General features: G+C 34.7%; 1 protein-coding gene across 3 annotated transcripts in view; it reads right to left on the bottom strand.

Annotated features, from left to right (window-relative positions):
* Nucleotides 1-861: 861 nt before the first annotated feature.
* The window catches only part of PRKD3 (protein kinase D3), a 54,036-nt gene continuing 41,686 nt past the window's right edge, over nt 862-13,211 (bottom strand). For 2 of the 3 annotated variants that reach the window (XM_039887402.1, XM_039887403.1), the window contains exons 15-19: nt 8,768-8,929; nt 8,441-8,539; nt 5,961-6,228; nt 4,523-4,608; nt 3,282-3,682 (exon numbers count right to left, since the gene is read on the bottom strand). In XM_039887402.1, the coding sequence (XP_039743336.1) occupies nt 3,509-3,682; nt 4,523-4,608; nt 5,961-6,228; nt 8,441-8,539; nt 8,768-8,929 (789 nt within the window). In that variant the 3' untranslated portion in view covers nt 3,282-3,508. Of the gene's footprint in view, nt 3,683-4,522; nt 4,609-5,960; nt 6,229-8,440; nt 8,540-8,767; nt 8,930-13,211 lie in introns of all 3 variants that reach the window. The other variant, XM_039887404.1, reaches the window with a different exon arrangement.

Raw genomic sequence — 13,211 nt, 5'->3', positions numbered from 1 at the left:
CTGGTTGTTTTCTGTTTTGTGATATTTACTTGTACACAAGAAGGAAGAAAAGGATGCCCAATCTGGAAGTGAGTTTTTGGGGTGGGAAGAGAATTTTTTATTTGTTCTCCTTTAAGGTATTTGAATTTTTTACTGTATGCTTCTATGAATTTTATAATCAGAAACAAAATTAGATTTAAAAAAATTTTAAAGTCACCTGACATGTACATGAAATATGAGTTAATGTAGACTACCTAGGAGAAATAATTTTCTCAATTGAGCTAATTTTCCCTTATTTTCAGATGTCAAGTTTTAGTTCTCATTTTTTGGTTCACAGAACTTTTATATTAATATCATACACATGGAGTTGTGAGGAATTGTTATATTAGCAACAAATTTCAAGTAAGATTAAAGGGATAGAATATTAGCCATGTGTCTTGAACTTATGGCATAATTATATTGGCAGAGTTCATTGGCAGAGTGATGAACTGATGCATTTTACTGCTTCTCTGGCATAACAGAACCGAATTGGTAAATGGAGGCCTTATTTTTCAGATGCTGTCCAGACATGGGTCATTCCTAGTCACCCTTAGTTCATTTCCATATTTATTTTCTTTTTTTGAAGTCTTGGGAGAACTTTTGGAAGATGAAAACGCCCATACTTGGCTCATCCCAATTATTTAATAGTTTTTGTAATTAAGGGGAAGAGTCAGGCAATGCCTTATATCATAAAACCTAGAAAATTTACTTAGATAGTAGGTATTTATTTGTCATCTGGCAGTTGTAGTAGACTACCTGATGGTAGTTCCTGAAAAATTTATAATTATTCCAAAATTTCATTCCAAGAAATGAGACCTCTAGATAATTACCTCAAATTTCATATAAAATTGTAATAATGAGTTGTTTTTTATTTTAGGCAGTTAAAAAAGTCAGTGTTCTTAAATATAGCATTAGTTCCATTTACAAATACTATTTTCAAAATAGTTCTTACCAAGGCCTGGGAAAATAACACAACCAAATAAGCTTAGATACCTCAACTAGTGATAGGTGCAGGTTTTCACATGGAAAAATATGGTGATATGGAAATACATTTTATTATTAAGCTTCTTTGAGAATATTTACAAAAAGTGGGATGTAACAAAAAGATATAAAAATGTACTGAACAGTGTCATTATAGACTACTTTGTACATTATCAAATGTTTCTCACAATTATTTCTTATACAAATGACTTCAAGACAAAAAAAGGTTATGCAGATTATACAGTATCTGGAGTAATTACTCAACTCCAAATTATATGACAGTGCTTTTACAAATTTAGAAAACTTAGGCATTCAACAACAACAAGAGTGCAATTAATTTCATGGCTTGTAAAGATTGATTATATAAGTATAGCAAACAAACATTCCAGTTAATTTTCACCTTATGCAATAAAACCACAATAGGGTGCCTAGTGACTCAGGTTATTCCATTTTAGCATGTTGATATGGACAGACTTACTTTGGAGAAATTTGGGGAAATCATCTTCTATACTTGGGAACATACATTTCTAAAAGGTTCTGCAAAATTAATTTGATTTTTGAAACTTCTATATGAAATACAGAGAGACACTGTGGATATCTCCTGGAGATATTTACGGGGAAGCAGTGTAGCAAAATGGTTAAGTGGATAAAAGATGGTCAAGAGCCACTCTGCCTGGGTTTAAATACCGTGTAACTTTTAGGAGTTATTCTCCATTTGCCTCAATTTCCTTATCTGTGAGATGGGGTTCATTATGCTGTCGTGAAGATAAGTTAACATGTGAAGAGCTCGGAACACGGGCACTGCAGGTTTGCTACTACTCTCAAGGATATTTTTAGGTAGTTTTAGGTAAAGGAATAGCTTCAGGGATCTCAAAAGGCCCTCCACTCAGTCTTAGTTTGTTCAAATATGAACAATCTTTTCCTCTGTCACCTCAAATTCAGTGGGTAGTGATAGTTAACACTTTTATATTTATTGAATATTTTCATATCTGAGCTTCACAACACAGAAGGTAGAGGCAAGAACTATGATACTCTATTTTATAGACTGAGACACTCAAGGCTCAGACTGATTGTCACCTGACCAGGCAAACACAGCTAATAAAGAAGGGAGCCAAGACTTAAAAGACTTAAACCCAGATCTTCTGACTCCATATCTTCTGCTCTTTTTGGAGGGGGCGGGGGGAGTTTACAATGATTACTGAGGAATGAAGAAACAGCCATTAGATTTTATAAGTGGATGGTCCCAGACATTAAACTTTTTTTTTTTGGGGGGAGGTGGGGGTTAACTATTAGTAACTTCCAAAAAGCTATGAAAAAGTCTAACCTCATATATATGAATAGAAAAAAATTTCTTTAGCTGGCTGCTGGAGCCGAAATGTTAGAAAAAATATTTTCTTTCATTTGCTCTGCTGATAATATAGCCCTACCCTTATAAACTATTAAGTGTTTCACACTCAACTGCACCCACTTGTACAAACTGCTTAAAATAACTGATTTAAAAATATTCCAGATATCTGTAAAGCCTTCCAATAACCTAAAGGAAGAAAAAAAGGGTATTATTCGCTATTCTTTCCTGTAGCATTAAATGACCCTGCAGTGGCCTTAATTTTAGTATATACTTAATTTTCTTCTTCAAATTATTCAGCCCTGTGTAAAGAGATAAATCGTACAATTATAGATCTACACCCACTGAATATTGGAATCTAACTGGCATCACAGTGATGTCAGTGGGAACATGAGTATTTAGCAGCAGAGTTGAGCTACGAGAAGACATACGTAATAACTCAGCACTCAGACCAGCAGTCCCTACTCCTGTTTTTGTAACATCAGTTGTCCCACATTTACCTTAGAGGCTATTGTAATATACTCATAAAAGGTGACTTAATTTTTATGTTGTAGAGAGCATATTCAGAGTCTCAGCTCCAAAAGGTTTTGGAGTCTTGGTGGACCTAAAGAAGAAAGGTGAAACAGTCCAGCACTCCTTTTCCAGGAATCTAGGAAAAACCCCTCAGTGCCTCTCTTTGGTCAGTTAAACAAATGTTTAACAACCTTATAGCAAATCACATGCTGGTAGCCTCTCAGTTATCTCTTAAATGCAAACCTTTTTAGTAATCAACCTTATAACTCTTGCATGATTTGGTTAAGCTATGCAATAACTGGACTCTGGCTTGCCCTTTTGTCTTTTTTAAAAAAAATAATACAAGAACAGGAAAGGGAGGATAAATTAAGTGCACTATTGTACTAAAGTGAAGGATTAGGAAAAATTATATAAAAACCAGTTATTGCTTATAACAGTTTATGAAAAGCTTCATCTTGGTTCCATTATGTTTTTATTACTCAGTTTCCTCTCTTGTACCTACTTATGAACTACAGTATTGGTGTCACTGATTCCTTTATTTCCTCGTGTCTTTGCATCCTTGCAGATAACCTCTAAAAAAACAACAGTTGTGTAGCAAAATATCAGGCCATAAAATGAAATCCTCCCTTATTGAAGTTAGCTCACTGATAACTAAGGATCTTCTTCCATATCATCTGGATTGGGAGCCATAATGAAGTGCTTTGGGTATACAAGGTTGTGTGTGTATGCATGTATTTCCCAGCGGGCATCATCACTTTCGTGTGTAATGTAACGTTCTCCAATGCGAGTTTCAAATTCTCTAAGGTCAAGCCAAGTCTGATAGTCCTAGAAAAAAATGAAGTGACTATGAATCACGAACAAAATGCTGTCAACCATCTTTTTTTGCTTAGCACCCTAGTCGTATAATTGACAACCCCTGCTCATAAGTACTTGTTACAAAGTGAGTTCCATTTGTAATATTTTAAATTACCAGTTGAAGATAAATACTTTTTCAAATTTAGAGTCCCTATGAAGTAACTAGTTTCTAAAGTTAAAAAAAAAATGCCTCAGGCTTGAGGTGACTAATAATAATCACTAAAACATTTTGTTTTATACTATGAGAGGCCTTATATATACCTTGCTCCTTGAAACAGGGAAAAGTGCTTAGAATTTCTATTAGGATAATTCGATAATTGCTGAGAGTAACTGACTGCATTTGTTTTGAAGTTAATTCTACTCCTAACTCCCTTTATAATAGTTCTAAAGTTTTCTTTATTCTGAAGCTTGGGAATATCTTTTGACAAGTCTATGCAACAGCCTTCGGAGGAAGTAATAAGCAAAACATTTCGAATGGCATTTCTGATCTCTCTGATGCAAATATAAATCTTTTAGTCAATATTTTAAAAGTAAAATATATTTGACAAAATGTCATGCTTATCTTACAAAAAGGTGAAATGAACACAAAGCCCTATAAATGACTAATTCATTGCTTTTGGTTCTGCATTTTAATGGTGTACTGCAAAACTTCCAGAGATTCAGTTACAGTACAAAGTAATCAGTGAAGAACACTTATGTTATTTTAAGACATGCAGAATCTGTTGATCTTAGAGCGATTTCATTAGGTAAGAGAAATCACAATCATCTGTTCAAATGAGGACTGCCAAAGAAAGATACACATTTTTTTACCTGTAGCCAGGGATGACTAAGAGATTTGTCCACACTGAAACGTTTTCTCATCTTCACTTGAAGTAGGTTGTTTATCAAGTCAATTGCTAAGGAAAGACAAAATCAGATACATGAATTTGGGTGTATGAAGTATCCACAACCTGTGACTCTGCCTGGAAGGTAGTTCGGAGGATTTTTCTTCTCAAGGATATGACTAACATGTTAGTGATCCACAAACATTTACTAAATTTACAGTGTATACCTGTTTTATTAAGTACCTGTTTATTAAGGAGGCAATATAGAGTACAGGTTAAAAGTAGACTGGAGCCAGCCTGACTGGGCAGAAATTATTCTATCACCTTTTCTGTGTGATATGGGGTCAGTTGCTAAATTATACTCTGCCTTAGTTTCCTTCATCTGTAAAATGAAGATGACAGTTTAATATATATAAAGGGCTTAGAATGGTGCTTAGCACATAGCTCTAAAAATTAACTATTATTATTTTAGGATGAATAAAACCGACTGATTATAGGCTGATTTTTTCCCCCCTCCAATGACATACTGCTTTCTAGTCATTGCCTTACCTCTACAGAAGTGCTCAGATTTGGGTAATAACTTATTACCAAAAGTTCATACTATATACATTTTAACAAATAGTTCATGGTGTTTTGGTATATGTGGTGAGATCTTGGCATATACATTTTATCCAGTTTTTTGGAGAAATGGACAAACCGCAAAACCAAAGCAACCATATAACTACATACTGACTACATACAGCCCTATAAAATGATACAACTGAAATACTGATACTAAGGCCTGGACCCAGAGATGACCCAAATGAAAGACATACTAGTTCTGTTTCTCTTCTGTATACCACTTAACTAGCAGATTTTCCATCAGTATTTTAATTACGAGTCTCTCTTTGTTCCAAATACTCCAGACTTTGATCCACTGTTCCACTTTAAACAGTGGTCCACCATGTGCATCAGGGAAGGAGCTGAGTCCCTGAGGAACTGGAAGTATTTCAATGGGGAGGAGGGACTATAGGCAGGGGGAAGGCCTCAGCAAAATGCAAACACTAGTTCAGAAGAATGTATACAACCAGGTTTGTGGAGGGGAGTAGTGAGAGATGAGGCTAGAAGCAAGCTTGGGCAGTATCACACACCTACAGCAGCAGCACAGAGGCCAAAATGTTTGGGAGCAGATTAGACGAAAGCAGTGTTGGCCTGAAAATGGATTTGGCAGTGGTTACCGGGAAGGACTGTTAAAAAGATATTTTAGTAGTTTCAAAATGAGGCAGTTGGGGTTTGGATTAGTGCTATGCCCCGGAAAATGTTAAGGAAGAGTGCCCAGAAACTGGTAATTGAATTTGGAAGATGAATAGAAGATATTAAAAAGAGGCTGATTTGGGATCACAAAGATTTTTAGACAAAAGGGTACAACTACAATTTTTTTTTACCTTCACTAGAAATTTCTCTCCATGGATTTGGTGGGTACATAAATGCAGCATTTTGGATTTGGTCATTTATATCTTCATCTTCATTAAAAGGAAACGTGCCACTGAGGCTCACATAGACGATGACTCCCACTGACCACATATCTAAAGAACGGTTGTAACCTTTGCTTCTGAGAACTTCAGGGGCTAAGTATGCTGGAGTTCCTACCACAGACCTTCTGAATGACTTCTCACCAATGATGCGTGCAAAACCAAAGTCACACAGCTTCACCTGGAATTCAAAGGATGGTGTTGATTTTATATTTTATATATCAATCTCTATGTACATACCTGTCTCTACATATGACAGTGTATCATTTCAGCACACTTGCCAACTATTGATTATGAATGTCGAATAACTGTAGACAGGGAAACTAAAGTACCTTTTCCCAAAGGCAGACACATTTATAATCTGTGATCCATTACTAACATAGTATGAAGTGCTTTCCTAGTACTTATTTCAAAAAACCATTTTTGAATTCTAGCTTCCAGAATGCCAAATGCAAGACTGGTGTTATAAGTGTTCAAAGTTTTTTGATGAAATGGAAGGTGCTGATCTTTTATCATTGGGCTTTTAAGGAGGTCACTTTTCTATCATATGTGAGCAAGAATTATGTTTCATTTTTGAATCCTCAGTGGACTCACAGTGCCTGGACACATACAGGTATTTAACAAACATAACTACTAATGTGGCCAGTAGAAGAGCAGTGCTTGAGAGTGCTTGAAAGAATAGAATTAACTGTTTTCTATGCCTGTGTAACAAATTATTGCTAGTCGGATATTTACATTTGAAAAAAGTTGTATCTGAAGGTAGCTACAGTCACCACCATGTCCATTTGGGAAGAGTGTTCTGGAAGTGAGATAAGCTTAGCAAACACAGAACACAGCTTGCTGCCTGTCTTCTAGTAGAGGTTTCGATTTTGGTGATGAATGATGTATCCATGCTGAACAAGCCAAGTACTTTCTGGAGGAAATGCCCTGACTCACAAAACGTCTTCAAAAAAAGCATTAATATAAATTGAGAGAAAAGGGATTTAGCCTCTACAAAACCAGTGGTACAAATTGTGACTGGAAAGCAAAGATGAAAGTGTATTCAAATGCTGCTTGCTACTTATGGGATAGGGACCCTCATACATGTTTTTATGATGATATTTGTTCTGTGCCTTTATTAAATTTGGCTACTTTATTTGAATCTTTTAAGAACAGGGATATTGACCATGAAAAACTGTGAACTCTTTTATTTTTTCGTTAAATGCCATACTTCAGCTAATATCTTGATAAAGGTAATGTGGCAGTTTGGTACCTTATTTAGCATGGCCACAGCTAGCACTTGAGCAAAAAGGACTATCAAGTAAACAATGTTATTTTCCCTTCTCTTCTAGTGTAATAGGAATCACTAAAGCAGAGGTCAGAAAGTTGGAGTTTTAGCCTTAGCTGTAGGAGTGTGCATCCTTTGCCCACACTGTTTTGAAGGTCAAGTGAGATAACATATGGAAGCACTTTATTTAAAATGTAGCACCAACTATTAGGGAGCCCTTTTTGACCTCACAATGACAATCACTTCTAACCACATAGACATTATAATAGAATATGATTACTTCTTTAAAAGACCTGTATAATTTCTTAAAATAAATCTTTAAAAGACAATTTGAGTTGTAGTTACCAAGTGAGATACCATCTGCTGTTTTTATTCTACTCATTTGTCTAGTTGTACATATTTTGAATGTATACATCAATAGTTTGTGGCAACAGATATTCTAGCTGTTTGGGAGGATTCATCAATGATATAATCATGAAAAACACTCATAGGTACCATCAACATATATTCCTCAGAACAACTTTTTCAAATTGTGAGTTATGACCCATTTTTTGGTTATGAAACAAATTTGGATCAATACTTTTTATTTAAATGAAATTTGAGTAAATAAATCAGTATGTCACACATAGGACATACACCAACACACACATATCGTCATATGTGAGCGCTGGTGGTGACAGGAAATGTAATTCTTATGTAGGTTTTGGTGAAAATATTTGAAATACAGTACTTTAAAGAGGAAGAAGAGTCGGCTACCTGCCTTAACCAAACTCTAGTTATTTCCCAATTCAGGGTTACTCCTAAGATTGTTTTATTTTATGGGGTATTTGTCCTGAGCACCAAGTACCAACCAACACTAATTTTCCCCACTTCATTCTCAACCCACGAAGACAGGTAGATTGCAAACAGTCTACATGCAAAAGGTATTCCTTGAGATCTGGTTAAGTCTGAAACATCTTAATGAAAATAATATAATTAGTAACATCTGAAGTCAAATTATTCATGTATTAACCCTTTTATTTCTGTAAAATGGTTATATAGTTGAACTTACAGCACTGCCTTTCATTACATAGGTACTTCATAACGTCGTCGTAACGATACTTAAAAAGCTCAGAGGATATCTCACCTGAGGAAATGGCTCTGCCGATGCGAGCAGCACATTTTCTGGCTTTAAATCACAGTGCACAATATTCTTAAAATGTAGATTCCTCAAAGCAACAAGTATCTGTTATTGAAGGAAGATTTTTCAACATCTGAAAAAATCATAGCTAAACCCCAATCTGACCCCTTGAATGGTACAGTAACATGAAAAGTCCAGTTCATCAAGATTTTACAAAAGGTGTATTTCTATTTAAGGTTAACAATTCCCATACTGTCCCAATAGGTAAAAGCATGACTATTTAATTCTCTTATGTAGTTTTTAATTATCCTCTAGTTCTAAGAGTTAAAATACCTGTGTCACCATGAATTTAGTAATTCGTTCCGGAAGTCGACTTTTCTCACTGGAGAGAATCATTTCCAACATATCTCCATGCAGCTTTTCCATTACGACAAAAACGCGTTCTGGGGTTTCAAACATACATTCCAGGTTTACAATCCCAGGATGGTGTAAATTCTGAAGAGTTGCAGGATTAATTGTATGAAATACATGGCACAGAAAGAAAAATAGCTTAGAAAAATAATAAAAGCAAAGAAAACAAAAAGGATCATAGATTCTGATTTTTCCAAGTTCTGGAGAGTTGATGCATGAGGGAAAAGAATGTCTCCCCAATGTGATCATGTAATTCCCCCGGTCCATTACTACGTCTTTTCCTTCCTCATCATCTTTTTAATCTTCCGATACTAACTGTAGGCTGTCTATGAATAGGCACCAATTGCCAATCAAATTTTGGCCAATTACAGGCGTTTGGGGCTGGTACTTGTGAAGGTCTTTGCTCAAGATATGGTTTGGTTTAAATGCTGATTCGGTCTTCCCTCTTATAGACTCAGCATCTTTACCTCCATCATCTCAGGTTTCTCTTGTCTCTTGAGCACTATTATGTTACCAGGGTTGAACCATACAAAGATGAATCTGATACTGTTTCTGTAAATAAAGCAACTTATTATATTGGTAAAAAACAACAGCAGCAAAAAAACAAACAAAAAGCTTACTTTAAAGCAGATTTGAGAAGTCGGCCATGTTCAAAAATGTTCAATGGCTCTTTATTTCTGGACATAAATATAAATTCCTCTGCTTGGATTTTAAGACCTTCAAAAATCTGGCTTTATCTTCTCTATTCTATTTTAAATATGTTCTACTTACTTGCCCAAATAAGCTTTATATTCCTTATTAATAGAAATATATTTTTCTTATACTTTCCCCTTATTATGTGTACCTAATTACGCTAAGAGGGCACCTTTTTTTATGGCCTGAGGCTGAGCTCCATCTTTAAAAGGCTTTTTAAATTCACCATCATCTCTCAATTCCCCGTTAAGTGTCTTAATTTTTAATAATGTTACTACTTTTCAGGACTACTGCAGTATTTCCACTATGTGGATGCACCAATACTTATCCCACGGTACAATATGTGTGTATATATCTTACTCTGTAGCCTCATAAGCTCCCTGAGAGCAGACTGTGTCTCAGTCATTTTAGCTCAATGTCTGAAACACGGTTGCATTTTTTTTTAAAAAGTTTAGAAAATGAATAAGTGCAAAATATACATTGTTTACTTATCAACTTAAAACAACTTGATGCTCCAATTTATGAATCAACATGCCATTCCAAGTAGCAAAATAAAATTGACAATTTTTTTTTTTTTTACGGTAGATAAATGAAAGTGAACTAGCCCACAGTCGTGGGTGTGATAATTGGCAATTAGCAGTGGAAAATTCAGAATATAACTTTAGTCAACTCAGAGTTGAAAGTGTGGCTGGCTGTCCTCCACACAGCTGAATATCTCTTAAGGTTCTTTTTTCACCCACCCTCCTTTAAAAACACACTCATGCAGACACAAAAATAGAAATATAACATTCTTCTCTCTAAACTTCTTCTATTTGTTTAAATGTCCTATTTTCTTGATTGTTTTGGTAAGTTATACTTTCACAGAGAATTAACTATTGCGCAGAGCAGTATCTTAAGATCCTCTTTTTGTTTTCAGTATTCATGGTCATCTCGAGATATTTTTATAATTTTTTTGATTAGGTTAGCTACTTATTTTATTGTTATTTCCTCCTCCCTCCCCCCACCCCTACCTACTCCAAGAGAACCTGCTTTGGATATGTTTTCTGTATTAAGTTTATTTCCATTTTTATCTTTGTTAATTCCTTCTGCTTTCCTTAAGCTTACTGTTCATTCTTTAACTTCTTAAGTTGGATTCTTAATTCATTTATTTACATTCTTTCGTGGTCATTATTTGAAGTTATAATACTTTTTCTTAGCGATAATCCAAAGCTCTGATATTCAGTATTTTCACAATTATTTTCTAAGTAGTACTCTGAAATCTTCATTTTGCTCTTTGATTCAAAAATTAAGTGTAAAAAAACTTTTTTCAGGTGGTAGGGGAGTTTTTTGAATATTTACATATTCAAATGACGTTATTTGGTATAATGTGATCTGCACTCTTCCACTGTTAAAGCACCCTTTTCAATTCATTTAATGTGTTTTCCTTTAAATTAAATCTTATCAGGTCATGACCCCTTTGGCTTTCTTCTACTTGAGAAGGTGCCTAGAGAGGATATCACACTTGTAGATCTCAGAGCCTGCAAAAAACAATTCTTATTGTGGTACTGCTTCTTGCACGCACCCTTGCTCCATCTCCATTGTTTCTGGAAAAACTTCTACCTATTTTGTAGGTCTGAATTCTCTTCTATTTTTATTAAAGACAGTATGTTTTTCTTTTTAACATTTTTCTTGTAGTGTATGATTTCCAAGAAGGGAAAATGCTGAATTTATACAATGTTCAAACTAGAATTTCCCTCTTATGTTTCTGATAATGTTTCCCCATTTATGCAGGTAGTCATGAGAGTGCCACACCTTTTCTCCCACTCCTCTACTACCCTCTTCAAGCAACAGCAAAAAAAAAAAAAAAATTTACATTACCATATCTATGAAATGCAATGTTGACAGTTTATGTAATTATAAATCCTTTCTATACATAACCATATGTAGACATAATACACATAATACCTTAAGAAATTAAACAAATGAAATCATCCCATTTAATATTTAACAATATTTTATAGATAATTCCCCACATAGATTTATTCAATAAATAAGATGAGTATTCGCTATGTGCCTAGTACTATATAAGTAGTCTGGATTCATCAGTAAACAAAACTGACAAATGTCTCTTGGAGCTTCTTAATTCTAGCAAGGTAAGAAAGACAATAGGTGAAAAACTAGTCAATCATCTACTATGGAGGTGATGACTACTGTAGCGAAAAGACAAAGTAAGGGAGTGCAGGAGGAAGGGGTAGCTTTAATGGTGAAGAGAATGCAAAGGATTCATTGAAGAAATGACATTTGGGCAAAAACGTGATGGAGGTTAAGGAAATATGCCATGCTCATAATGGGAAGAAGAAAGTATTCCAGGCAGAGGTAACAACTAATGCAAAGTCCGTGAGACAGGACCACATCTGGTGAGTTTGGGGAACAGCAAGAAAGTCAGTATGGCCATCATTTGGAAAAGAGATTCATTTGTTGACTATAGTATCTGCAGTGTTTGGAACTTTTTTCAAGGGATTTTGGTTCAGCTTAATAGTCAAAGATGTCTGAAAATGTCTTGTGCTCATGTCTATTAAAGTGATAGAAATACAGAGCCTATTAACCAAGTGCTCAAGAGACAGGCTGGATGTCCCTGGGTAAACTGAAGGTCACTTCTAAATTAATGATTCTATATATTTTTCCTTTCTGTCACCAGAAAGGTTAAAGCTATGGTCTCAATAATATGCTTATTTAGTCTTTATCTTTTCCGTTCTTTATAAAGATGTAGGTGTGGAGCTGCAGATGAAGATTACAATACCAGGATCAGGGGTTCAGCCAGCCTTTTAGGTTTGATGAGAACTACATATAAGAACCCAGGGCAAAGACGAGAAAGTAAAGATGACACAGCTGGAGGGGGAAAGGGGGAACCAAAGGGTGGTATGGGTTCCTTTCAACCCATTTGAAAATCTAGCTGAAATGCTCATGACTAAATCTTGTGGAACTAAATTTAGTAAATGAGCTATTTGAAAATTTCCTTTTAAAAAATGTATTTGCCACATTAATTCAGATTCTACTAATAGAATTACAATTCATATAAAAAACAGGTTAATGTTTATCTTTACACTATACATACAGAAGAATATGCAGAGTTTCTACACTGCAAAGGAATAAATGGAGTCACAATTTTACATATGTGTGTACACACATATTGAGCAGGTCCAATGTGGTAGAGCAGAAAGAATAATGTGGTTTGGAGACAAACTTAGATTCAAAAATCTATCTTCTTTCTGTGTGAGTTTGAGAAAAAATAAGTATGTTTCTGTCACAAAGTAAGCCATTGACTAAATATAAAAATATAAATATTTAATGTAAACAATTTTAAGAGAATCTATAACAAAGATAGAATTATATTAAATTTAAGATGACATTACTATATTTGGAGACATGCTACAATCACTTAATTTTACTCCAAGTTGGGCAATTTCAAGGAAGATAACCAGAAGGATATAATAATAAAGTTTTTGCATTGTGCATGATCTGAAAATTCCTATATTCAGTTATTATGATCCACAGTTGATTACATGGGGGGAAAGAGCTTCAGTGTGTAGTTCAGAGCTATGTTTGTGCTTAAAGTGACAAAAAAAATCAAGCTTTAGGAATATACCCTTAAGTTTTATTATTTTTTTGCATATTAGTTGGACAATGAGACAGA

The sequence above is a fragment of the Pteropus medius genome, unplaced genomic scaffold (genome assembly GCF_902729225.1).
Source record: "Pteropus medius unplaced genomic scaffold, Ma_sr-lr_union100, whole genome shotgun sequence".
Lineage (NCBI taxonomy): Eukaryota > Metazoa > Chordata > Mammalia > Chiroptera > Pteropodidae > Pteropus > Pteropus medius.
Note: the sequence above shows the minus strand (reverse complement) of the source record. Positions and strands in the feature narration are given on the sequence as shown.